This window comes from Otolemur garnettii, unplaced genomic scaffold, assembly GCF_000181295.1.
Source record: "Otolemur garnettii isolate 467f Iridium unplaced genomic scaffold, OtoGar3 scaffold00029, whole genome shotgun sequence".
Taxonomy (NCBI): domain Eukaryota; kingdom Metazoa; phylum Chordata; class Mammalia; order Primates; family Galagidae; genus Otolemur; species Otolemur garnettii.
This window is the reverse complement of record NW_003852424.1, coordinates 18,832,253-18,858,470: the sequence shown is the minus strand read 5'-3', so window position 1 is coordinate 18,858,470 and position 26,218 is coordinate 18,832,253. Positions and strand designations below refer to the sequence as shown.

At 41.6% G+C, this 26,218-nt stretch overlaps 1 protein-coding gene and 2 non-coding genes across 3 annotated transcripts; all 3 read right to left on the bottom strand.

The window, feature by feature from the left end:
* Positions 1 to 7,634: 7,634 nt before the first annotated feature.
* ABT1 (activator of basal transcription 1) lies at positions 7,635 to 11,370 on the bottom strand. Its single transcript, XM_003788801.3, has 3 exons — positions 11,099 to 11,370; positions 10,290 to 10,486; positions 7,635 to 10,140 (listed from the first exon to the last, which is right to left on the bottom strand). Exons 1-3 carry the CDS (start codon positions 11,337 to 11,339, stop codon positions 9,760 to 9,762), a joined length of 819 nt encoding a protein of 272 aa, XP_003788849.1. The 5' UTR covers positions 11,340 to 11,370; the 3' UTR covers positions 7,635 to 9,759.
* Positions 11,371 to 13,852: 2,482 nt separating this feature from the next.
* On the bottom strand, positions 13,853 to 13,941 carry TRNAY-GUA. Its single transcript is given in 2 exon segments — positions 13,853 to 13,888; positions 13,905 to 13,941. It is a non-coding gene; the product is annotated as a tRNA-Tyr (tRNA).
* Positions 13,942 to 19,442: 5,501 nt separating this feature from the next.
* On the bottom strand, positions 19,443 to 19,534 carry TRNAY-GUA. The gene is given in 2 exon segments: positions 19,443 to 19,478; positions 19,498 to 19,534. It is a non-coding gene; the product is annotated as a tRNA-Tyr (tRNA).
* Between the last annotated feature and the right edge of the window lie 6,684 nt (positions 19,535 to 26,218).

Sequence of the window (26,218 nt, the reverse complement as noted above, 5' to 3'; positions counted from 1 at the left end):
GCAGGGCAGGGCCTGACAACAATGCAAACTTTGATAAGCAGTTATCGATAATCACTTCTCAGCAATTATTTGTTATTATTACAGTTTAACATTATAAAATTAACAAAAATAATGTAAAACTCATTCTGGCGAAACAGCCACATGGCAGCCGAAAACCGTATATTCCCTTCTTGTTCTCCGGCCCATTTGTGCATTCTTTCCAAAAATCGGGACTTTTTTAAAACACCATGGGACAAATTGTTGAAAAGCGGGACATCTGGTCACCCTATGTTTGGGTGCTCTTTCTCTCCGTTGGGTCTTGTCTTCCTGCAACACTTCCATATAGTATTTGAAAATTCAACCCAAAGATATGAAACCATAGGAATTGTTTGGTCCCTCATGTCAAGTAATTCTGAATTACCACTCACTTAGTGAAAATAGTCTTAGTTAAGAAGTTATGAAATTGGATCAAATGGAAGCTTGGTATAATTTTAGATTTTAGAGTTTTGTAAAAAGATATTTTTAAATATTAATCCCAAAGTACATTATTCCCATCATATCCTAGTAGAAATAGCATTAAGTAGAGCACTTGTTGTTAACTAGTCTTGTGTAACAAAAACTTCAGTAGGAATCTGACATGAGCAGTCCAGCATTTGCAGAAATTTGGAAGTGCAATGGTCATTTTTCTATGTCATAAGTTATACTTATTATAATTCTTAGAAACACGTTAAAGTAACTTGGTGTTTATCTAAAACATTTTAATTTTAAATAAATTATCTGTATATTGTCAATTTGGGTTATAGGAAGAAATAGTGAGGACCATGAGGTAAAAGCAACATTTTTCATTTTTTTGGTTTCAGGGTTATGAGAAACAATGAACAGGTAATCACTAAATGCCTCAGTAACTGAGGCAGATTTAGAGTCTAGGTTTTCTGACATCCAGATTTGGGTATAAAGGCACAGAAAAAAAAAAAGAATATTTAGAAAATTTGCAGTAATTTTCTAACTGCCATTCAATTTACTTCACAAAGACTATGTAAAGATGTAATGTTGTTACCTCTTTAATAGGCCTAGAAATAACACTTTAAAAAATCTTTGCAGTGTGGTAACCAATAGTAGGAAACTCACATAAACACATGAATTCAATATAAAAATGATGAGACTTTTGCCTTATGTGCCTTTGGCTGCTTTAATCAATTGCTACAAACTTGGCAGCTCAAAACAACATTTATTCTCCTAGAGTTCTGGAGATCAGAAGTCAATCCTAAATCAGTTTCAGTGGGCAAAAGTCAAGTGCTAGCTACTCTCTCCAGAACTATAAGGGAGAATCCCTTTCCTTGTCTTTTCTAGCTTCTAGAGCTGCATTCCTTAATTCCTGAGTCATTTTCTACCTTAAAAGCTTCTAGCCTCTTCTGTCTCTGATTATGTTACATAATATCCAGGATAATCTCCCCATCTAAAAATCTTAACTCTATCACATCTGCAAAGGCCTATAAAAAGTGAAATTCACAGGTTCTGGGGATTATATCTTTTAAAAATGTTCAAGTCCTTCGCTGTATTTTTGAGAAAAAATAAGGCCTAAATCAGGCATCCTCAAACTACAGCCCGTGGGCCACATGCATCCCGCCTAGGACATTTATCCGGCCTGCCAGGTGTTTTAGTCGCCGCTGCCTGTCCTGCTTAGAAGCCGACTGGTCCCACTGTCCGCAGTCTGGCCCTCCAACGGTCTGAGGGACAGTGAATTGGCCCCCTGTTTAAAAAGTTTGAGGACCTCTGGGCCCTAAATGAGAGAATATACCACCTTCATCAATTGTAAGAGTCAATATATCATAGATGTCAATTCTTGCCAAACTGATCTAAAGAATAAATACAATCCCAGTCAAAACCACAGCAAGATATTCTGTGTAAATTGACATGCTAAGAAAATACAAAAGGGCCAAGGATAGCCAATCAATCTGAAGAACAACACTGGAAATCTTCCAATTCTATATGTCAAGATCTGTCTTAAGTTATAGCAGTAAGACATTGTAGTTTGGGGACAAAGTTAGATGCACAGACCAACAAAACAAAATAGAATCATATATATGTGGTCACCAAATTTATGGTAAAAATGAACCTGCAGTGCAGTATTATTAAATATTTTTTCTGCATGTATTACGATTATTGTATGACTTTCCACTTGTTCTGTTAATATGATTAACTATATTGATTGATTTTTAGTGTTAAGCCAACCATAAGCCAAATTTGCTTGCATTGTATTATCACTTTTCTATTTTGCTTGATTTAGTTAATATTTTGTTGGTAAATTTTGTATATATTGAGGTGATTAGCCTATACTTTTAATTTTCTTTAATATTCCATTACGTATTTTCTTTTAAACTTTACTGGATGGTTTAATTCCGTTAGATATTAATGTCAAGATGGTACTGATATCTACATTACAGGCAACGAGCCTGCAATTTACTTTTTAAAGAAATTTAATCAACAATTGTGTTGAAATTTGAGCGTAGTGGTACATATCTGTAGTCTCCGCTACTTCAGAGGCTTAGGCTAAGGTGGAAAAACTGATTCAGCCCAGAAGTTCTAGGCTGTAGGGATTGTGATCATACCTGTAAATAGCCACTGCACTCTAACCTGGGCAACTTAGCAAGAACCAGTCTCTTTGGCAGGCTGGGCACAGTGGCTCATGCCTCTAATCCTAGCACTCTGCAAGGCCGAGGAGGGTGAATTGCTGGAGCTCATGAGTTCAAGACCAGCCTAAGCAAAAGTGAAACCCCCATCTCTATTACAAAGAGAAAACCTGAAGCAAGAGAATCTTTTGAACCTGAGTTGAAGGTTGCTGTGAGCTACGATGCCACAGCACTCTATCCAGGGCAACAGCTTGAGACTCTGACTCAGGGGAAAAAAAAAGGGTGGGGTGGGGTGGCAGGTGTTGAAAGCTGTTTCCCTTTTGTCTATTCTCTGTAAAAGTGTCCATATGCTTGACATTTCTTCAGTAGCTTTTAAGAAAAATCAGTAAGGAAGCCAGAAGCTTGCAACTTCTGTTGGAGGAAGGTTTTTATATTTTTCTTGCAGTTTTATTAAAATTTGTATCAAAGCAAGATCCATACATTTTATTTGAGATGTCTTTTAAAGCCGTTTTTGTAGCCATCACATCTCCCCTTTTGTGTGCTCTTTTATTTTTTGAGACAGTCTCAGCTGTCACCCTGGGTAGAGTGCCATCACAGCTCACAGCAACCTCAAACTCTTGGGCTTAAGCAATTGTCATGCCTCAGCCTCCCAAGTAGCTGGGACTACGGGTGCCCACCACAATGCCCAGAATTTTTTTTTTTTTTTTTTGGTCGTAGTTGTTTGGCAGGTCAGGGCTGGATTTGAACCTGCCAGCTTTGGTGTATGTGGCTGGCACCCTAGCCGCTGAGCTACAGAAGCCAAGCCTGCAATTTACTTTTTAAAGAAATTTAATCATTTATTCTGAGGACATTCCTAAACTCTGTAGATTTGACTGACTTCATTTTTGTGGTATTATTGAAAACACTTCTTCATCAACTGTATTTTTTTTTTTGTAATGTCAGGTTCAGAGATTTGATAAAACTCAACTTCAATTATTTTAACAATACTTCTTGCTTAAATTGATCTTTAAGCACCAGTTTGTTAATATACCCATTAAAAGTTCTTCCCATCAACTTTTCTTCTAATGGCTTGATAATTTTTTTTTTTTTTTTTTTGGAGATAGAGTCTAAAGTGTCATGGCGTCATAGCTCCCAGCAACCTCAAACTCTTGGGCTCAAGTGATACTCTTGCCACAGTTTTTCATTTTTAGTAGAGACAGGGTCTTGCATTTGTTCAGGTTGGTCTCTAACTTGTGACCTGAGGCAATCCACCTGCCTTAGCCTCCCAGAATGCTAGAATTACAGGTGTGAGCCACTGCACCCAGCCTGGCTTGATCATCAGCTACATCATTTCATCAGGAATAGTAAAACAGTGATTTTCTAATTTTGTCATTCCTACTCCATTTATTAGCCAAATTCCAGTATAAAGTTATCCTTATCAATTATTTTCCTAAAATGTAAAAATATTAGAATGCAACATAAATACATAGTGGGAGATAGGCACCAAAATGACCCTCAATTATCCTTGCCTCCTGGTATTCACACTCTTGAGTAATACCTTCCTCTTGTGTGCTGGTGAAGGACTTGCTCCTAATAAATAGAATATGGTAATGTTGCTGGGATGCCACTTGTATAATTAGGCTGCATAAATGTCTATTTTGCTAGAACACTCTTTCTGATTTTGATGAAAAAAGATATGATGCTGGCCAGTAAGGAGCTGAGCCCTTAGTTCACCATCCCACAATGGCCTGATCCTGTCAACAGCCTCTTGAGCTTTGAAATAGATCCCTCCCCAGTTGAGTCTTCAGATGAGCCTCTAGCCCTGGATGACATCTTGTGAGATCCTGAACTGCAAAACCTAAGTAAACCCTGATAATTTAATAATTCATTAAGGCAAATACATTAATGAAAAAAATGTTATTTCTGCCCCAATTTATTTGTCCTAAAACCTAATTACAAAATATGATGCACCATTTAACTGTAGTCATTATGCGATAGATGACTCCAAATTCTTTGACACTTCTTTCAAGCTTGCATCTGCTCTTGTTTGTGACTAATCAAGAGGGCACAGTGGAAGTAATGCTATACCAGTTCCAGCCTAGCTTTTCAGAACACTAGCAGCTTCTTTCGTGGAGCCATGAGACCCCACTGAAGAATTCTGACTGCCCTGCTGAAGAGATCATAATTAGAGGACCTACAACTACATAATAGTAGGGGACACAGTTTAACCAAGCCTTTCAGCTATCCTTGCCAATGTACTAGGCATATTAAGTGGAGTTGAACCCTTGGAACAGACCAGGGACCATGTAAATACTACCAACTGACTTCAAGCAATGCTATGTGAAGCAGATGAATGGCTCACTCAAACCATGACTGAAGTCCTGACCCAGGGCTGAGTGCAGTGGTTCATGCCTTTAATCCTAACACTCTAGGAGGCTGAGGTGGATCACTTGAGCTTAGAGGTTCCAGACCAGCCCAAGAAAGAGCAAGACCCAGCTCTACTAAAAACAGAAAAATTAGATGGGTGTTGTGGCTGGCACCTGTAATACCAACTACTAAAGAGGCTGAAGCAATAGGTTTTCTTGAGACCAGGAGTTTGAAGTTGGTGTGAGCTAGGCTAATGCCAGGGCACTCTAGGCTGGGGCAACAGAATAAGACTTTGTCTCAAGAAAAAAAAAGAACATGCAAACTTATTTTAAGCAAAATATATACCTGCTTGTTTCAATTTTAAAATATTTAAGATGATAATTTCTTCAAATACACCCTTCTTTTCTTTGACTTCCTTGTTTTGTATTTAGGAATCACTTTTGCAGCCAGTGATCATTCATTTGACAGATGTACACTTAGTGCCATGATGTGCTTGACACCACTAGAAGCACTGCTTAGGCAACAGAAATCACCTTGTGTTAATTTAATAGTTAAATAAAAACAAATCACCAAAGCACACATTCAAAATACTGATAATCAAATAGCTAGACACTGTGGCAGGTGCCTATAGTCCCAGCTACTTGGGAGGCTGAGGCAAGAGAATCGCCTAAACCCAGGAGTTGGAGGTTACTGTGAGCTGTGTGACGCCACGGCCCTCTACCAAGGGCGATAAAGTGAGACTCTGTCTCTAAAAAAAAAAAAAAAAAAAAAAAGCCAAAATACTGATAACCACTGTTGGCAAAACTGTAGAGAAAGTTTCCATCTTACACCACTGTCATAACCTGTTTGCAGGACAATGTATTGGTTCCTAACAATGTAAATGCCACTTAAGGGAACAACTACAATTTTAACATTCTATCCTGCAGACATATTCATTCCATCTACATCAATACATGTACAGGAATGTTCGTTACAGCATTTCTGTAATAATAAATAATCAGAGGTTATTAACCTAAATATCCATCCAAGTTAGCGAATGGCTAAAACTTTATGGTACAATCATATAATGGAAGCCCTTTGTAGTGGCTTAAAGTTGTAGAGGACCAAGTTGTACTGCTGTCCTCCTCCAAAAGCATGTTACAATTTGGCCATCTAGCTCCATACTTACATATGCATAGAAAGTGCCCCCCAAAGTACACTTTTCCATTTACTCCAACAAACATGTTCTGGCAAACTGGAAAGTTTTCACCAGGTGAGAACCTTTATGATGGAATTACTCATTCTTAAATGGATTGAGTTTAAAACAGATGGAACCATGTAGTCCTAAGTTCCAAGACAGAGCAAAGCAAAGGGATAGGATCACATTGGGACCCAGGAAAATGTGCTTTGTGTGAGATGGCAACAGTTCCTTGAGAAGATGGGTAGGTAGAAACCTGTGTGCAGTCTGGTGTATTCATTGGCCCCTCCAATTTGTCAGTGTCGGGCCTGATCTAGCTCACTGGTCTCCCCACAAGAGCCTACCCATTGAAACCGCTCTTTCTTTTCTAAAGGATTGGCTCCTGAAGTGCTTTCTATTCCCTCCACCTCCTTTTACTGTTCCCTGTGTGTTGGACTCATGCTCATCTCTTCCCTGACCTCCCCAACCCAGCAGGAAAGGCTATAGGATTCAAATGTTTGGAGTCCCTGTCTGTTCTTGGCTAGTTTGAAAGTTCTGCATCCCCTTAAGTTGTCTTCATGATGGAAGCAATCAGCAGAAGATAGGCAAAAACTAGAAAAACTTTACCTTGACACTCACAGGAGTTTAGTTCAAGTCTCATGAATACACAAAATATTTGAATTGTAAAATATTAGACTAAAAAAACATAACCTGTTTCTTTTCATTCCTCTGAATGAGCTGTCTGTCATTCAGAGTCCCAGTTCTGTGTGGTCTTGGGAGTGGGAGACACAACTGACCAATGTGGAAAGAAATTACTGTATTTGCTTGGGATACGGCACCTGACTCACTCAGTAAAGGGCAGGTTTTCCAATACTGGGTCTTAAACAATCTGCTAAATTTATACTAACTATCCTAGGGAGCTGAGCATGTCTTTGAAGCTTACACCAAAGCTCTTTTCCCTCATAACTCTACTATAATATTATAAGACACATTTCATCGAGATAGATTTTATGATTAATCATGAAAACAATCGAGAAAAAAATAGCTGCAAACGTTATTTTGGCAAGTTCCCAGAACAAGTTTACAAGGCACCCGGACATACCCTGTTAAAAAGCCTCTTTCCTCAAACAGGGGCCCCACTTCTTTACTCCAGTCTGAAAGAAATTAGCCCATTTTATTGCCATCAAATGCAGAGTCCTAGCTTCTCAGTTGGGAGTAAAACAAAGGTGAATCAGAGTACAGACTGCAACCACAGGATCATGACCATAAACACCCAGTTTGCTCTGAGGTAAAATAAATCCACTCATATTTGCAGAATACTTCACTCTCTCGTCTGTAATATGTCATGAGATTCATGCAATAAGCATTCATCAAATACACACAAGAAAAAGCATCTGAGAAAAATGCTGGGAACAAAAAATAAGTGGCAAATTATGTCATATCACTGAGTTCCCTTTTAACAGGATAACAGTATCACATAGTTATATATTTAAAACTTAATTCATGAAAAGAAAAAGCACAATTTAAATGGAAACAAAATTGTGACCATAAAAAAGGAATCATTTTCCTGCCCTCAAAAGGGGAATCAAGATGAAAGTTCCTGGGAATATTTTTCCCCCCATTTATTCTTATTCCTTACTCTGCCCGTGACTACTTAGGTTGCCTGGTTGCAGGGTTAAGTTCTTTGTGCATAATTATTTTAGACGGAAGCTGAGATGCTGACCCTAGAATTGAACAATTAATACCTAACACAGCCCAACCTGGGAACACAATTCTTTTCCTAATTCAAAAAAGTCTTATGAAACTCTAATGTAACTGTTGTATTTTCTAAACTATAAGCAACTTGAGGGAAAGAAATGTTTCTTCACCTTGCTAGCTCTGTAGTTAGCAGAGGTAGCAATAGATACTTGGCATTCTGAATAATAAGTATGCTAGCTTATCAAATTCTGACTTTGGACTTTTCTCGTTCATTTTGACATCATGAGCTGAGGAAACAATCCACGTGAAACAAACCCACAAGAAATGAATACCGAAACAAAGATATTAAGTTCCTAAGAAGTAGAGATATAGTTTGTGTGCTGAGTATGAGAGGTATATAGGTTGGGGAAAATGTTATACCAAGCTTTACTGTATGGTCACCTTTATTTTTCCTGAGAAAATGCACCTACCAAGTTAAGATCATAATGTGACTGGGATACTTTATAGCTGAAGTGGATAAATCCACTCCTCCCCCCAAAAACAGATGGGTGAGCACACCAAGGAGAAAAAAACAAAAACAAGCAAGCAAATAACTAAGAGACAAGCAAAACCTAAATAATAATCATACTCTGGAACTGCACTTCAGGAAGTATCCTGAAGTTAACAGGGTGGATGATGATCAGTGTTAATCTACATGGGACTGTGTTTTGATTTTTTAGATTATTGTGACATCCAGATTTTTAGTTCCTCTTAGTGATTTACACTGTTTCTTTGAAGCACCTAGGGTTGCTCTGCCATGCCTGTTTGTAAACCCTCCCTTGTCAAAGCCCCAACACACATAAATGCACCTAACAGGCATTTGTTCCTGACTGACTTCCCTCCTAGGCTTTGCCCACCTTTACAATGGTTCCAACCCAACAGTCCATCCATGAAGCATTATTTGCAATTGTAGGAGCACAATGGGCTGTTTCAAAAATTCTGTTTCAAAATTCTGCTGTCATTCTCCCTGTTCATATTCCAGGAATGACTTAGAAACCTTGATAAGGACTGACTCAATTCTAATAGACTGTGACCATGAATCAGGTTCATAATGAGAGTACTCCATGCCGTACTACAGCTCCCAGTTCACCTCTTACATGCATGCACCATGATGCCTATCTATTCTAGTAGCCTATAAGACTATTAATGCCACGGTCCATGTGTTATCACCTATTGACAAATTGTTTCCTGACACAGTGGCTTAGTAAATGCTGAATTAGATAACTGACTGATAAAAGAAAATTAAAGACAGAAACAGGAAAAAAAAGAAAAACTCCAGGTTAAATGGAGAACTCTTAGGTCTAGGAGATGAAGTGAAGGGGAATAGAACACAAGGAAATGAAAACTGAAACTTGTCCAATGACCCCTCATCATGAAACTAAAAGAATCATATAAAAATGTTATTTTCTTTTCTATAAATACATTTGGAAAGTGGTTCCCAACCCAGTCTCATCCCATTAAATCCTGTACCTGTTAACTTTTCTTAAATAAAAAGGATGCTATTGCTGCCTTATGCTATACCTGTAGTTGCTAAATTGAACAATATTGCCTGGACAAGGCATTATCACTCTAGTTGCAAATAAAGGTTCTTCCTGGGGCCAAGAAGTGGGATTTTTAGGGGTACCCATTGGGCTGTGGGCAAACAGCCAAAAGCCAAACAAACCAAAACAGGCATCTGAAATAGTCATAATCATACTAGTATGAATTATGAATTAGGTGACTCAGCCAAGAATGTACAGGAGTTAGATGGGAGAGAGGGGAAGCTCACAAAACTTCCACATCTAAGCCCTCACCAGAGCCTCCTCATATGAAAAACACAATAAAATATCTGCCCGGGAGTCATTATCACTCTAGTATGAGGTAGACAGAAAACAGGGCAAGGCCAGGAGATGAAATGAGCCTACCTATCCCTCAGGAGTCTCTACCCAGGGAGGGTCCCTCTATGGTCTCTGAGGGTGGTGAAGCTCCAAAGATTTTGGCAAGGAGCCCTCGGTTGGAGCGGGCCTGGTCCTGGGCAGTAGCCAGGCGAGCCCGTTCACGCCCTCCTGGCCGGGCTGCTTTCCGGGCCCTCAGCTCCTGCTCAGTAGGACGCTGGGCAAATGCCCAAGAGCCATCTGGGCGGCCAGGATCCCCATCAGATGCAAGGAAACGCTGTCCCTTCTCCACACTTCGAAGATAGAAGTCAGTCTCACGCTTGGCCTGAGCAACTTCTGCTCTAAGGCGCTGCCGGCGCACCTGGCGCTCAAAGGCAAGGTGCTCACTGAGGTGGGACCAGGTGAAACGGTGCAAATACTGTGGGTAGAAAGACAAGATAATATCAGAATAGGGCAGATCAGAGACAAAGAGGAGAAATGCAGAGCAAGGTCAACCAGAAGCTATACTGGTGCTTGGGCCAGGGTTGGAGAAGGAGAATGAGAGGCATGGCAGAGAGATCTCCTCACCTTGAGGTTCCATAAGTCATAACGGAAGGGGCTACGCCTACGGGCACCCATAGGCGTGTTGTGTAGACTGGCTGCGACGCGCTTGGCTACCCGCTTGTCCCGGAACTCCACCCAGCCCTCGGTGTAGTCCTTGCTGTATGACCCCTTTTTTCCTCCCGTGGCCGCTGCTGCCTTCTTCTTCCGTTTCACGAACCTGTCTGCAAATGAAAAGACCGAGCCGTAGTTAATGAGGCCAACGCAGCTACCTCAAAAACACATCTTCCACTGTTCTGTAGACCCGCTGGTCAGGGTCCCACCTCAGTCTTTGCCTGGGAGAAAGCGAACTGTGACATGTATCCTTTCCTTTGACTACATCTTTTTCTCAAATTTCGACTCCTTAATATGGCCTTCCCTGAACACTATTTAAAACCAATTAGTGCTTGTAAGAGGGAAAAGGACGGCTCATCACATACTGTTTCTTTGACCTGGGCCGCGATGCCGAAGTACGTGCTGTTTTGTCGCTTTTACTCAGGTTGTACTCATTTAACAAAACAGTAAACAGGTCCAAAAAGAGAGGTGGGCAGAGGCGGGATTAAAAAGAAAATGGCAACAATCCAAGAACTACGGCACCATCAGGCACACTGCGCTTCCCACCCGCCCACCCCAGCCTCCTTACAAACCAACTGAACAGCCTCCAGCCAAATGCTACCAGTTCGCTCCTCAAACCAGCGCAGCCTACCCTACACGACATGCACGCGCACCCACCCATCAGTAACACCACCTTCTTCGGTTCCCCGTCAAGGTTTACAGTGTAAGCCTTACACACTTACCCTCAGCCTGAAAGAAAACTCGTCCAACTTCACCGTAGGAGCTGAGAAGGTTGCGGACGTGCAATGGCCGGAAACGCGGCGGGATGTGGCCCAAGTACACAATACCTGGTACTACCCGCCTCTTGCCTCCACGAGCTGTTTCTTCGGATTCCTCCTGCTCCTCCTCCACCTCTAGTTTCTGGTCTGTCTCTTCCAGCAGGTCTTGTTCCGTGGCTGTCTTATCGGACTCTTCGGCCTCCATGCTGGCTGATATGTAGAGCACGACTGCCGCAAAGCGCTGTGCCGAATGACGCACACCTTGTGCGACGGCCCGCGGCGTAGGGGCGTGGCTGAGGTTGTAAAATGTAATGAAAAGCAAGGATTGGGAGATGCCGGCGCGTGCAGGAGAGCACCAAGTGGAGTCGCAGTTAATCCGGCGTCTGATCAGAAACGAGGTTCAGAGAGGGAGAGCAGAATGCAAAACTTGGGGGTAGAGTTGGATAGGCAGAGCCGGAAAAGGCAGATCCGTCGTGTACAACTTACGTGGTAAAATGAGTGAATGCCTTGTTGAGACGCCAAAAAGGCAGATTTGGTGCTGACTCGTCCGGGAATTTTACAGAACAATTTTGGGGAAGATTCTGTGTTCTAGCAATCAAAATAGCATTCTACACGAGAGACCTGAGTACGACTCTGGCTGAGGGATGACTCGCCTTTTAAAGTTTATAAATTTCATTTTAAACGTAATTAAGCTTTGATTGTTTTAAAACTGAATGTCGATATTTTAAAATCTAAATTTTTAAAATTCAGTTTAACTTTGCATATTTAATTTTGGAATTTAATTAGATGTAATTTTTGAGACTATAAGTTGTGAACTTTAATATTTTAATTTTGATTTTGTTGATGACTAAATGTAAGCAGAGGACGGACACAGTGTGGCTCAACGATCAAGACAGGTTTATTCAGATTAACCTGGAAGGGGCCTTCGACCTGGTTCCAAAGGCAGCTTCCCTTACAATCTAGACTTACGTAGCCTACTGAATCGGTAAAGCTCGTCCGGGGCGGAGTTTAGCCTGTTGAAGCGGTAAAGCGCGTTTGAGGGGGAGTTGGGGACCTGGGGACTGCATGTTACTGAGCGTTGAACTCTTGGAATAAAGTCACATGTGGAAGAAACTTCCTGTTCACCCTCTGCCCGTGCCATTTAAAAGTGACTTGGTGACTCCTGTGAAGAACGTCAGCTCCCAGATCAGGCTAACAAATGGGCCTCACTTCAAACCCAGGAGGGTCAACAAAGGCAGAGCTGGGTTGAGCTGCCTCGCTCCGGAGCCCGGTCTTTCCTTACGGTCGGCGGCCCCAAGGGCGGGCACTGAGTCCTCCTCTTCCGGGTGCTGTCCTCACAGGTTTCTCCTGAGATCTCGAACCCCACGAATACACCTGATACTGGCGGTTCTACCGCGCCTGGTGGCCCTGGAGACTATCCCAACACCAAGCCCCGGGCCGTATGTCCCGCGCGGACGCTGAGCCTGGTCCCACTCGAGTCACCCGAGGAAGCGCCCACCAGGGGGCGCCCTTAAAGCTGAGATTCTTCCCACCCACAAAGCGATGGGACCGGCTGAGGGAGCGCCCTGGGACCTTTTTTATTTCTTATTTTCTATGTCTTGTTTGTTCGCTTGCTTGTTTATTTGGCCAGGCAACAACGTTGGTTTTACTGGCATTAACCAAGGGTGAGGAACTGCTGCCTCGCAGGCCTGGGGTGGCCCCACTCAATTATTAATATACATCACCTTCCCTGGAGACTCCGATACATTTTTTGTTACCCCAACTGCAGCCCATTCTAAGCACGAAGTTAACCAGACGGAAATAAGCGGTGGCAAACATGTGCCCAATTACATAGCGGGCTTGATATTTTTTCCTTGCATAGGTCCCAGCTACATTCCTTAAAATAACTCAAACTTGCGGCTGCAGCTCCTTTCTTGCGCTCCCACTTACACTGTTAATTTTAAGACAACTTTTCAATTATCCTCCACTCCTAGTGTGTGTATGGGAAATTGGGGTGGAGGAGTGAATTCTATCCTCTTTTTCGTCCTTAACGCCAACATTTTCTAAACACGACAGTGGGTGAAAGAGGCACACGTCTTGGATTTGTGTAGAAAGATAGGTGGGTGTGTGTATTTTTGAGGGAGATGGTGCAAAAGGAACTAGGGCTGTATCAGTGTGATGGATGGGCACGACGCTACTTTTATGTTTGAAATCATCTCTATCAAAATCTTCTTCAGAAAGTACCCAGATAACCGAGGACACCAAAGGCTATTGCATATTCTAACCTCCAAGAAAAATTAAAGTGAAAACCTTGGGGGCAAGGGGCTCTTCATTCCCAGCACCTCATGCGCGTAAGCACCAGCTGTGGTTTATTGGTCCAGTATGACGAGGAAGAGGGACGCGGGAGTAGAAACTGCATTTGATCAGCAGTATGGGGGACACAGGAATGGGGCCAAGAAACTGGGAGCGGGCGTAAGACTCGGGGTAGGAGTGGAGGTGAAGGGTGTTATGAGGATGCGAATTTCACAAGTGAAAAATGAAAACAGAGACTTCCAGGAAAGGCGCTTTTTAAACCACCTGAAAAATAAAAGCAGAGACTTCCTGGAAAGGCAAGATTTTCAGCCACCCAGTTGCCCTCCCCTCTGGAAACATCAGGCACTTTCTTGCTTGGAGCCTTATTTTGGACTCTAAAGTACACTTACGTTGCTTTCTGAAACGTAGTACAGTTCAAAATTCTCATCCTTCGAGCCGGATTCGAACCAGCGACCTAAGGATACCCAATTTAGCACAACTACAGTCCTCCGCTCTACCAACTGAGCTATCGAAGGATACACTTGCATAGGTTTTTTAGAATCGCTAAAATAATGTATGTCCTGATAGTTTGTGTTTTAATTATAGTCATGTTAATTTTTAAAAATACAGTCAACTTAAAAGCAGTCCTCCAGGAGGCTGAAAATGTTCTATAGAATAATGTGAGTAGCTGACTTTATGGGTTTATTAGACATATGTAAAGTTCATCAGGTTGCATATCTAAGGCATTAGGATATTTACCTGTAGCTCAAAACAAAATCCCAACCAGGAGCCCATGATAGCTATACATCATCCCCTAGATATATACAGGTAGGGTGAAATCCCAGGATTACACCAGATGCCCCACTGTTCTGTCTGATCACCTATTCCTTTCTTTTTTCAAAAGTATCTGGATTTGCTTGATTAAATGATGTGGTTGCCCTAAATACAGGCGACTGAGTTAAAGAGGATCTCAGAGTTGTGAACAAACAGTTTTCAGGGCATTTTGGTACCATTGGAATTCTCCTTTCTAAAAATTGAATGAGAAATCATGTATGTTCATAACTCTACTGGTGATGTGGGAAATGTTTTTTGTTTGTGTAAATTTTCTTAGTTGGACAAATAATTTGTATCGTTCATATTATGTTACATGCTTACAGTGGGGCAATTAAAATAAAACAAACACCTTGAATTTTTTAAGTGGAAATACAAATATTTCTTTTTCAAAGTAAATCATCTAACATAGAGAGAGGCTCAGTGGAAATTGTTATCTGCTCAGCTTCCTTGTGCCAGACATGGATAACATGCCAAACTATCTGGCAAAAAAAGGTTTTGATAGAAAAATTCCAACTTTTTCTTCAAATGGCTACTGCCAATGCCTCCCATTAAGAGTATTAATAGCACATAGTTGATACTACATTCAGTAATTAAATCCCCTCCAAGAGTAACTAAGAAAATAATATTCGGTAACTTTCCTTTCAATACCCCTCCTAATAGTGAGCAGTCAAAGAGAAAGGAACCTAAGATATGCCCAGTTTCTGTGTTCTATCTGTGCCCTGGACACCAGGTAGAAAAGGTACAGAGATGCCAACAAGTGGGGAAATTTCAAGATGGGGCTGGATTCAATGACTGCTGCAGAAGTGTTGTCTCTGTTGGGATGACACCTAGAGAAACAGGAAGCCCCCAGAAAGGAAACAGAAAAGACCAAGAATACCTCTGTGCCTCCAGCCTTGGAGTGTCTAGCCTCAATTTATGGCAAGGCTTAACCATAGGGTCAAATAGTAAAACTGCAGTGTGGTTAAGAGTCCACCTCAACTGTTTTAGTCTCCTAAGGTTGTGTCTTGGTGCATTTGTTAAAATGGTGTATATTAAAATAAGTGAGAGTGGGTAATTTACAAAAAGTAGAAATTTATTACTAATAGTTTTAGGGGCTGGGAAGGCCAAGAGTAAGACATTAATAGATTTTCTGCTTGGTGAAAGCTGCTCTCTTCTTCTAAGATGGCACCTTGTTGCTGCATCCTTAAATGGCAGAAAAGATGAAAGGGCAAAAAAGGGAAAATCCTACTCCCTCAAGCTCTTTTTGAAAGACACTAATTCATCCATGAGGGCAGAGCCCTTATGACCTAATCACTTCCTAAAGTCTTCACCTCTTAATAATATCACACTGGGTCTTAGCTCCAACATAAAGAGTTTTGGAGAGATACAAAATTTTGTTATAGCATCCTGGAAGGCTTAAAACAACCAAAATATATTTTCTTACAGTTCTGGAGGCTGGAACAGCCAAGATCAAGTTGTCAACTGATTTGGTTCCTGGTGAGGATTCTCTTCCTGCCTTGTAAATGACCTCCTTGCTGTGTTCTCACATGGTGAAAGTGCTACGGTGTCTTATAAGGACACTAATCTTATGGACCATTTATATTACAACCTCATTTAAACTTATCTTCTTCCTTACTCCAAACAAGTCACTTTTGGAGTTAGGGCTTCAATGTAGAATTTGGGGGGAACAGAATTCAGTCCATAGCAGTGAGTTTGGAGTTGAGAGTCAATAGTAGCAACTGGCAAAACTTCCATGTGAACTTTAAGATATTCCTGATCTTCATTTACCTCTGTGGAAACTGAGAAGTTGAAAATTTTAGTATCTGATGTTGCTGGAAACCAGAATTCTCAACTCATGGCAGAAACCAGATAAACCAGTCACTCCCAGTTTATAGTTGGTCATGACAATTTCTTTCACTACAATTTTACTTCTGCACTCCTAGTGGAGTCATAGAAAATACACAGGGAGAAAAGAATAAGTGGAGGCCAAATTGACTGAGTCAATTCTATCCAGGGACAAGTAGAAGAAAGTACCTATAGGAGGTGAGAATCAAGGTAAGGCTTATTTTGAGATGAAGGCTAGGTTTCTACACACACTTAGAATACCTGAGTTTTGAGCTTTCTTGTCTAAGATATGGGGGTCAGAGAAGGAAGATAGAGGGCTTTTTTCCCCAGAGAGAGTTACTTTTTGTCAGCCTTAATTGCAATAAAAAAGCAAAAGAGAAGAGCAAGTATTAGGGGAAGTCTAAAGGTTTTGAAAAGGCCTGCTAGGGATGCCCTGTATGGCATAGAGTCATTTTCTTAAATAAGTTGTATCACCTTCTCCATTTCAATTTTGAGCATCTTTCCCCAATTTAATTTAGACTAGAAAATAGCATTAAGCCATAAAAAGGAGGTCTCTAATGATGAAATTTCAGGAAAAGAAGCAGTTAAAGGTACAGATGTTGGGTGAGGGCTTTCATATAGCTTTCCTGAAAGTGATGGGCCTCTAGCAATGTCCAGGGGATTTTCCTCACAACAATCTTCTGCTGAACCATACCTAGTATGTAACACATAGTACCCTGGTGCCTGGTACTTGATAGGACCAGAAGACAAAGTTGCAACTACTACCTTTGTCTTTTTGCAAGTACTCTCATTCTAAGTCTGCGACCATAGTATATTTGCTTCTCTTGTTAATATTTACCTTAGGAAAATAGCATGAACATCTTTAATAGAAATCAGGACTGCAGAAGCGAGAATGAAGGGAGAAACTACATGCTCCTTGTGCATGCATCCCATGGCGATGACAAAGAAAGCTAGACAAAAAACAGATCTTAAATGACATTTGTAGATCATAGTGACTCTGGAGAATGTTTCTAGAGCCAGCTGAATCAATTAGTGGAGATGTCAAGGGTGTAGAGATCATTGGTAACTATCGGAGTAGGCCAAGGCCAAGCCTCATTACTTGAGAAACTTGACTTTCCCTCCTGTTTGTAATCCTCACTTTCTTTCCAGTTCCTGGTTTCTATTTAGATGATTCCAGTGTTAATCTCTTCCCTAATTCTCAAGACAAGTGTTTCTTTGGATTCCTGTGCCCTGGCCCACCCACACTCTCTGATCTTTCAATAATATCCAACAACTTAAAACAAGTTACGAGAGGTGCAGTAGGGTAGAAGTCATCCTGGTACTACTTGATCACCATTGAGCCACAGTCCCCCACTAATATTGTCTAACAGCCAGTATCAATCGAAATAACAGTGAGACCTAAATTAGTTCCAGATAGCAAAGAGGGTAAAGGATGTGGTGCCGTGTTTCCAGATGAGGAATTAGCTGAAATGGTGGAGTTTTTGTTCAGCATGTGAGAGGTTGCAGGGTCAATCTCCACATTCTCCAGCTTTATGTCCCTTCTCTTTGGCCCTTCTTCCCTTTGCTCTGTTATATCCTGAAATGTGAGCAACTAAAAACACGCATTTATTTCATAATACAGATGATCTTTCCCTCAAGAACCATGTGTGCCAGGTTCCCTCACTGTCCACAAAGAACCACATACTCCACTAATGTGGTTTCCTCATTGTCAGACAGTTCTACCACAGATAGAGATGAGTTCTTTGAAATTTCTCTTACATTTTGCAGAGCTGAATGTTGGCCTCTGCCAAATTAATTTACAAATCTACACTTCGATCATGTATGTATTAATATAACCAAAACTTAGATTTATTCTCAAAATCTATTTTCCATATGTCCATATTGAGGACCACCTCAGATTTTTCTCACTATAACAAATACACTATTTCTTAATGAGATAGTAGAGAGCCAAAGCGTATGTAGGTAAGTTTGAGGTTTGTTTTTTTTTTACACATTCTCTCTTCCTCTTCTAGAGCTATCTAGCTATATCTTGTGTGTGTAGAGGGTCTGCTGCTGTTACTTGTGTGAAAATATGGAAAAATATGGTCCAAAATGTGGGAGGGGCATTGCAGTAGAGACTCTGTCTGGATTGAAATCTATTGGGTCTTGGCAAGTAAGTTTAGTCTAGGACTATTTAATAAACTTTTCATCCAAGACCCAGTGCCAAGACTAAGTGGTTACCTTTAGGAAATTGGATTAATTTTCCTTTACCCCAACTAGCTTTCAAAAAGCAAGTTCATTGGAAGGTCCCAATTTTAGACCAGTCTCCAGCCCTTAATGGTAGTTTCCAATGACTACTCTAATTCAATAAGCCTGGGGTTCAGTGCTCTTTATTAGTTAGTTCTCCACATGATTCTGATACATACTCAAGTTTGAGAATCCTATTTGCTTAAAGAATAAGTTATGAAGCATGGGAAGAAAGAAACAAGAAACAAATTGCCAACTACAAAATCCTCAGGTAACTCTTCCTTACTCTGATCTAATATCTTTGTCATGGAAGACTTTTTCATAAGTATCTGGGATCACATTTTTGAGACAGAGTAGAAGTGGGATTAATATATTTTAATGAGATTGGCACAAAATTAGCAAACGTGTTTTACTGTTAAGCCAGAGATCTCTACTATTTGAGCTAATTCTCCACGTGGGTAGGAAATTCTTTCCATTTTTTCCTTTTATATTATTTTCTACTAAAGTTATTGTTCCCTTTAGCAGTGGTTTTCAAAACTTGCAGGGCATTAAAATCACCTGGGAAACTTTTTAAATCACCAATCCCTAAGTCTTACCTCCAAAATGTGCTCAGGTGATTCTGATTTCCACCACATTTTTTTCTCAGCCACAGCTGAAAACCACCACCGAGTCAAAGTTAAAAGGAGAAGGGAGAATTAACCCCTTTGAATTTCATCCAAACTTCAGGCGGTGTGGGATTTTGGCCAATGATGGAGCGTTCAATTGAATCTCAACTACTCAGAACTCTGCACCACCAGGGGGCGCGCGAGCCCTACCAGTTACCTGCTGGTCGTCATAATTTCCACTAGCTGCCCCTCTTCCCGGCTCGGGAACCGCGGTTGTGGGGTGAAAATGTCTTTTTGGAGTCCTAATCCAAGTGGGCTTGTCACTGATCCTCTTCATCATGGCCCAGGGCTTCTCAGAGGGTTGAATTGTGTAATCTATGAGGTCGAAATCTCGATCGCGTGTATTAAAAATTGTTGCGAACAATAATTTAAAAAGTAGAGACTCACTGAACCTGGAAAATAGATACAAATAAATTCTCAGGGAAGATATGTGTAACTGAATATACTTTTCAGAGGGGAGGGGACAAAAAGCATACAAAATTGTGAATTCCTTCGAGCCGGATTCGAACCAGCGACCTAAGGATGCCCGCGATCTAATTTCCACTACAGTCCTCCGCTCTACCAACTGAGCTATCGAAGGATTCACACAACCTGCCTTTCCCGCTGGGGATGCCATCTCTGTGCTAGGTTGGGCGACTGTAGATGTCTGTCACCTAATTATCTGTTCTATTAACAGTTATCTCCATATTTTAGATTCGTATCGTGACGACCAAAACAAAGAGTCTTGCCTTTCTTGTATTTGCTCTTGAATTTCCTGGAACTTTCCTTTCTCTGTGAACAAGGACATACGTGACTGGAGAAGATCCCTGATAAAGAAACAATCTGTGAAGACGCAAACACTCCCAATTAACCTTTTTAGGAAAAGCTGCCTTCAAAACAGGATTTCGGCCTGAGCAAGAGCGGGACCCTGTCTCTGCTAAAGACAGAAAAAACTAGCCGGGCGAGGGGAGCCCTTGTCTGTAGCTGGAATCTGTCCCAGCTATTCAGCAGGCCTAGGCAGTAGTATCCCTAGAGTCCAGGAGCTCAAGGTTGCAGTGAGCTAGAAGATGCCACTGCACTCTACCCAAGGGCGATAAGTGAGACAGCAACAAAAAAAGGAAAAGGAAAAGGAAAGGAAAGGAAATTGGACACCCCCCTCCATTAACATCCTCCCTTACATATTAGAAAAAAGGAAAGGACAAGCAGCCTTTTTTTATTTCTATTTCCATATTTTGTAGGTTTTTTTTTTTTAATCTTAAGGCTGGAGAACGTTTAACAAATCAAAAAAAATTGTATTTCGAAGTCAGTATGAAGCTAACTCTTTTTTTTTTTTTTTGAGACGGAGCCTCAAGCTATCCCCCTGGGTAGAGTGCTATGGCATCACGGTCACAGCAACCTCCAACTCCTGGGCTCAAGCGAGTCTCCTGCCTCAGCCTCCCAAGTAGCTGGGACTACAGGCGCCCGCCACAACGCCTGGCCATTTTTTGGTTGCAGCCATCATTGTTGTTTGGCGGGCCGGGGCTGAAGCTAACTCTTAATGGAATCCATTCATTCATTTTTTAAGGTTTTAAAAAATGTTTTAAAGTGATATAGACCTCTTAATACTTCGATCTGTACCCTTCTCTAATAATTCACTTTCATCTTTGTAAAATTTTGAATTCTTTATCATCTCAATATTTACTAATTCTCTTGTTCTCAATCTCTACAATACTTCATTTAGATCCTGATTATCTTCCTTCTGACAGAACTTCTGCAATTATCTTTTAATTGACTCCCATTGTCCCGATTGCTCTCCACACAAAGGAGGGGAGCCTGAGGGTGACGAAATTGGCACCATTAAAAGAACTTCATCCTTCCTGCCACCGTCCCCACGAGTCAAAGACAATAATAAAAGTTGATTCACCAGAACCATCCAGTGTAGGAGAAATGTGATTTAGGAGGTCTTGGAAGCACAAGTGCTTGTCTGTGATTGAGGATTGGGGCTCGTACTTAAGTAATCTTGTGTATAACACTACGCACACGCTAGGAGACAAGATCCACTCCTTCCTTCATTTCTTCAGCTTCAACATTATAGAAGACTCAAAGAGAGATAGGCCTTAAGGAACCTTTGAGGGTGAGGGGAAAGTGTGGGCAACAGACGGTAGATTAGGGGTGATTCTGAGGTGCGCGCGGGCGTGCGTGCGTATGTTAGAGAACTTTGTATTGAAGATCAGGAATTACCTGTGATTCTGCTATGTATACCTAGAATTCTCTTCTATGTGTTTATTTTCACAACAAAACATAACCCAATGTGAACACGGGAGAAAGTAGGAAAAGTTTTGGCTTCCTTGGTTGGGAGGAAGTTAGGGAAGTTCCCCAACTCCTGCAGCCTTGCGAGAGAAAAGATTATTCGCAATGCCAAAGGTCAGCCCCCAGGGGGCGGTGCAGAACCCCAAAGTCGCCTGTGTAGGTGTGGTTATGGGCGCTCAGAGCTATTTCACTTGCTAACTGGAAAGCCACAAGGACCTTGCCGAAGCGGAAGGGGAAAGGGGAGGACCGCAGGCACACAAAGAAAACTTCGCCAGGCTCTGCACACTTCTGTGCAAAGGGCATTCGTATCTCCGCGCCCAGATCGCCATGTGAGCCCTGGGCTCGGAGCCACTCGCCCGCTCTCCCATTTTCTCAGCTTCTACACCCGCCACCATCCGGCATGCTTTCTTTCCCCGTGTGTTTGGTAGCGGTGTTCCTTCTCCGAATGGTCGAAATCAGGAGCTGGTGGCTAGGCATCCAGACAGCGAGTGCGATCCGCGGGCTGTTTCGGGAAAACTGATTAAATAAGGACAGCAAGGAAGGTGCGGGGAAAGGTAGAACACGCCTCAGGATTCACCGAACCTTGATGGGGTCACGTGGCGGCGAGAATGTGGAGGGTTTGGGTTGCAGATGTGCAGCCGCAGTTGCTGCACCATCTACCTAACTCTGCAAGTCTGGCCTATGTAACCCGGCGGGTAATGGGAAGAGAAAGTTTTGTAATCCACGTTATGCATTCGTGTAATTATCGATCAAATAAGCGTCATTTATTTTTAAATGCGGCCCATGATGCAGAGATAAGTGCCAGTAAGTCGTACACTTCCATTTATTTGTTCTATAATGTTTTGTGCACCTGTAGAGGCCGGAGGACGAGGTCCTGGGTTCTTCACCATCGCGTAGTCTCCTGAGGGAGAGGATGCCAGAGTACCGAACTCCAAGTGGTAGTTAAGGCTCGCCTCTGGCTCAGGTGGCTAAGGCGCCAGCCACATACACTTAAGGTGGCGGGTTCGAATGCAGTCCGGGCCTGCCAAAACAATGATGGCTGCAACCAAAAAGTAGCCGGGCGTTGCCGCCGGCGCATGTGGTCCCAACTACTTGGGAGGCAGAGGCAGGAGACTCCCTTGAACCCAGGAGTTGGAGGTTGCTGTGAGCTGTGATACTACAGCACTCTACCCAGGGGGACAGCTTGAGGCTCTGTCTCAAAAAAAAAAAAGACCAAGTGGTAGTTAATGCAGCAACGCTGGATATAGCCAGGAGAACCCCAAATGGAGACAGCTTTTGTCCTTCAGAAGTGAGTGCAGACTAAATTTCTGTAGGATAAGTTGTAAGAATAATTGTACTGCAGTACTTCATAAGAGAAAATATGTATTGAGCTAATGTATATATTGGCACTTTGGACACCATTTAAAGGTAAATAATGAGTTTCAGTAGTAGAACTTACAGCAACATGACAGGTTATTTAATAGTGTGTACACTAGCACTCTGGGAGGCCGAGACGGGTGGATTGCCTTAGCTCACGAGTTTGAGACCAGCCTGAACAAGAGCGAGACACACACACACACCCCTTCTCTAAAAATAGCGGGTGTCATGCTGGGCACCTGTAGTCCCAGTGGCTTGGGAGGCTGAGGCAAGAGAATTGTTTGAGCCTAAGAGTTTGAGGTTGCTGTGAACTATGACGTCACAACACTCTACGGAGGGCTCCATCCCCCCCCCCCAAAATAGTGTGTATGATGTAATGGCAAAAAACACAAGCTTTGGAGCTACTTAGTTCACTTTTGATTATGTATTACTACTAGTATGATCTCTCTAACTTCCTTGTGTCTTATGTAAAATGGGGATGGTGATAATGAAGATAATACAGATCCTAAGGAGTGGTGGTGAATATCAAATGAAATAACATTTGTAAAACATAATGCTTGGGGTGTGCTGTCTATTCTGTCACTCCCCCAGCAGGAGAACCCACACAGGATACTTTGGAAGGCTTTCATCTGAGCCTCATCTTTGGTTAAGTGTCTGAAGGTTTGAATAATACCCTATAGAAAGCATGAGGATAATAATGTAATCCTTAAAACAACAGATCCTAAACATACCACAAGAGAAAGCTAACAACACAGAATTTCAACAATGTAAAAGATCAGATCTGGGTGAGATTAATAAAGGGAAGTGGGGTGGCTCCTGTGGCTCAGTGAGTAGGGCGCCGGCCCCATATACCAAGAGTAGCGGGTTCAAACCCGGCCCCCGCCAACCAAACTGCAACAAAAAATAGCTGGGCGTTGTGGCGGTTGCCTGTAGTCCCAGCTATGCGGGAGCCTGAGGCAGGAGAATCACCTAAGCCCAGGAGCTGGAGGTTGCTGTGAGCTGTGACTCCACAGCACTCTACCAAGGGCAATAAAGTGAGACTCTTGTCTCAAAAAAATAAAATAAAATAAAATAAAGGGAAGCATCCTAGATGGGGTGGTACTCTTTAGAGAGGAATTTTTAAGAAAGCAATTAACCAAAATCATTTTTTACAATAGTTAAGTAGAGACATTTTGAATAGATTCCAGGATTATATATACATGAGCAAGATATTAAAGTTACTTGATATTTTTAATTTTTATTTTTTACATTGGGCTACGAGCAATGATTATTCTAGACACTATACTAAGTAGTGGGAACACACAGAAATAAAATACACTTTGTCCTCAAAAACTGTCACAATTTAAAAGCTCAAAAAATAAGTCACAAGCCAGTTATGGAGTTAAAGATTTTCAGCTTTCACCAGGTGTGGTAGCTCATACCTGTAATCCTAGCACTCTGGGAGGCTGAGGTGGATGGATCTCCTAAACTCAGGAGTTTGAGACCAGCCTGAGCAAGAGTGAGACCCCCCATCTCTAAAAAAAAAAAATAGCTGAGCATTGTGTCAGAGGCCTGTAGTCCCAACTACTGAGTCAGGAAGATCACTTGAGCCCCCAAATTTGAGGTTGCTTTGAGCTATGATGTCACAGCATTCTACCTGGGGCAACAAAGTGAGACTTGGTCTCTAAAAAAAAAAAAGAAAGAAAGAAAGTCTGATTAAGAATGCTTAGAATTTAAGTTTATGAGACCTCTCTAGTTGTGATTTAGACCATACTATAATATAATAAAAGTGCATTCTGGTAATGTAAACATTTGTCTTTTAGGAAGAATCCTATGACTCCAAACTTTAGACTCAATCTGATCAGGGGAAGTAGAAAATATGTCCTGGAAAACAGGCAAATATTGAAAATTATTAAACAAGGCAAAACTAAATTAATCATACTTGCCAACAACTTGCCTGCTTTAAAAGCTTCTCCCCTAGTATGCTATAAAGATTGTGCAACATGAGGACTGTCATAAGATGGTTAAAATATACCTTGTACGGCTCGGCGCCTATAGCTCAACCGGCTAAGGCGCCAGCCACATACACCTAAGGTGGCGGGTTCGAATCCCCAGCCCGGCCCCGCCAAACAACAATGACTGCTGCAACCAAAAAATAGCCGGGCGTTGTGTCGGGTGCCTGTGGTCCCAGCTACTTGGGAGGCGGAGGCAGGAGACTCGCTTGAGCCCAGGAGTTGGAGGTTGCTGTGAGCTGTAATGCCACGGCACTCTGCCCAGGGGGACAGCTTGAGGCTCTGTCTCAAAAAAAAAAAAAAATATATATATATATATACCTTGTACATACCAACAGATACCACAATTTCCAGAAATTTGTCACAGTAAATTTTTTCTTTTTTTCCCTCTTATTTATTTTTTATTTTTTTATTGTTTGGGATTCATTGAGGGAACAAAGAATTAGGTTACACTGATTGCATTTGTTAGATAAAATCCCTCTTATAATGGTGTCCTGCTCCCAAGAAGTGTGCCACACACCATGACCCCACAGCCCCCTTCCTCCTTCCCTCTCTCACACCCCCATCCTCCCACTCCTTACCATGTACTAGTATCAGTTGTCCTCATATCAGAATTGAGTACATTGAATTCTTGCTTATCCATTCTTGTGATGCTTTACTATGAAAAAATTCAATATTCATCAATATTCATCAATATTCAATTCCATCCAAATTAATACAAAAGATGTAAAGTCATCATCCTTTTAGTGACTGTATAGTATTCCATGGTATACGTATACCACAGTATGTTAATCCATTCCTGGGATTGGTGGACATTTAGGTTGTTTCTATAATTTGGTGATTGTAAATTGAGCTGCAATAAACAGTCTAGTATAAATGTCATTATGATTAAAGGATTTTTTTTCCTTCTGAGTAAATGCCAAGTAATGGGATTGTTGGATCAAATGGGAGGTCTAATTTGAGTTCTTTGAGGATTCTCCATACTTCCTTCCAAAAATTGTATTAGTTTGCAGTCCCACAAGCAGAGTAAAAGTGTTCCCTTCTCTCTCCATCCACCCCATCATCTGCAGCTTTGAGACTTTGTAATGTGGGCTATTCTCTCTCTTGGTTAGGTGATGTCTCAGAGTAGTTTTGATTTTGCATTTCTCTGATGATTAGGGGCAATGAGTTTTTTTTCATATGTTTGTTAGCTGTGTGTCTGTCTTCTTTAGAGAAGGTTCTATTTATGTCTCTTGCCTGGTGATATATGGGATTGTTGGGTCTTTTTTTGTTGAGTAATTTGAGTTCTTTCTAGATCCTAGTTATTGGGCTTTTGTCCAATTCATAATATGCAAATATATTTTCCCATTCTGAAGGTTGTGTGTTTGCTTTGGTTGTTGTTTCCTTAGCTGTACAGAAGCTTTTCAGTTTAATTAAGTCCCATTTGTTTATTGTTATTGTTATTGCAATTGTCACAGAAGTCTTCTTCATAAAATCTTTCCCAGGCGGTATCTTCAAAAGTGCAAAAGTACATTCCCTTTGATCCAGCACCTTTAAGGACTTTTTTCTAACTGCTCTGTTTACAAGTGTACAAAAATCACCTGCAGAATGTCTTTCTTTGCCACAGTGTTTTATAGCATAGACACCCTTACAGGCTATCAGTACAAAGT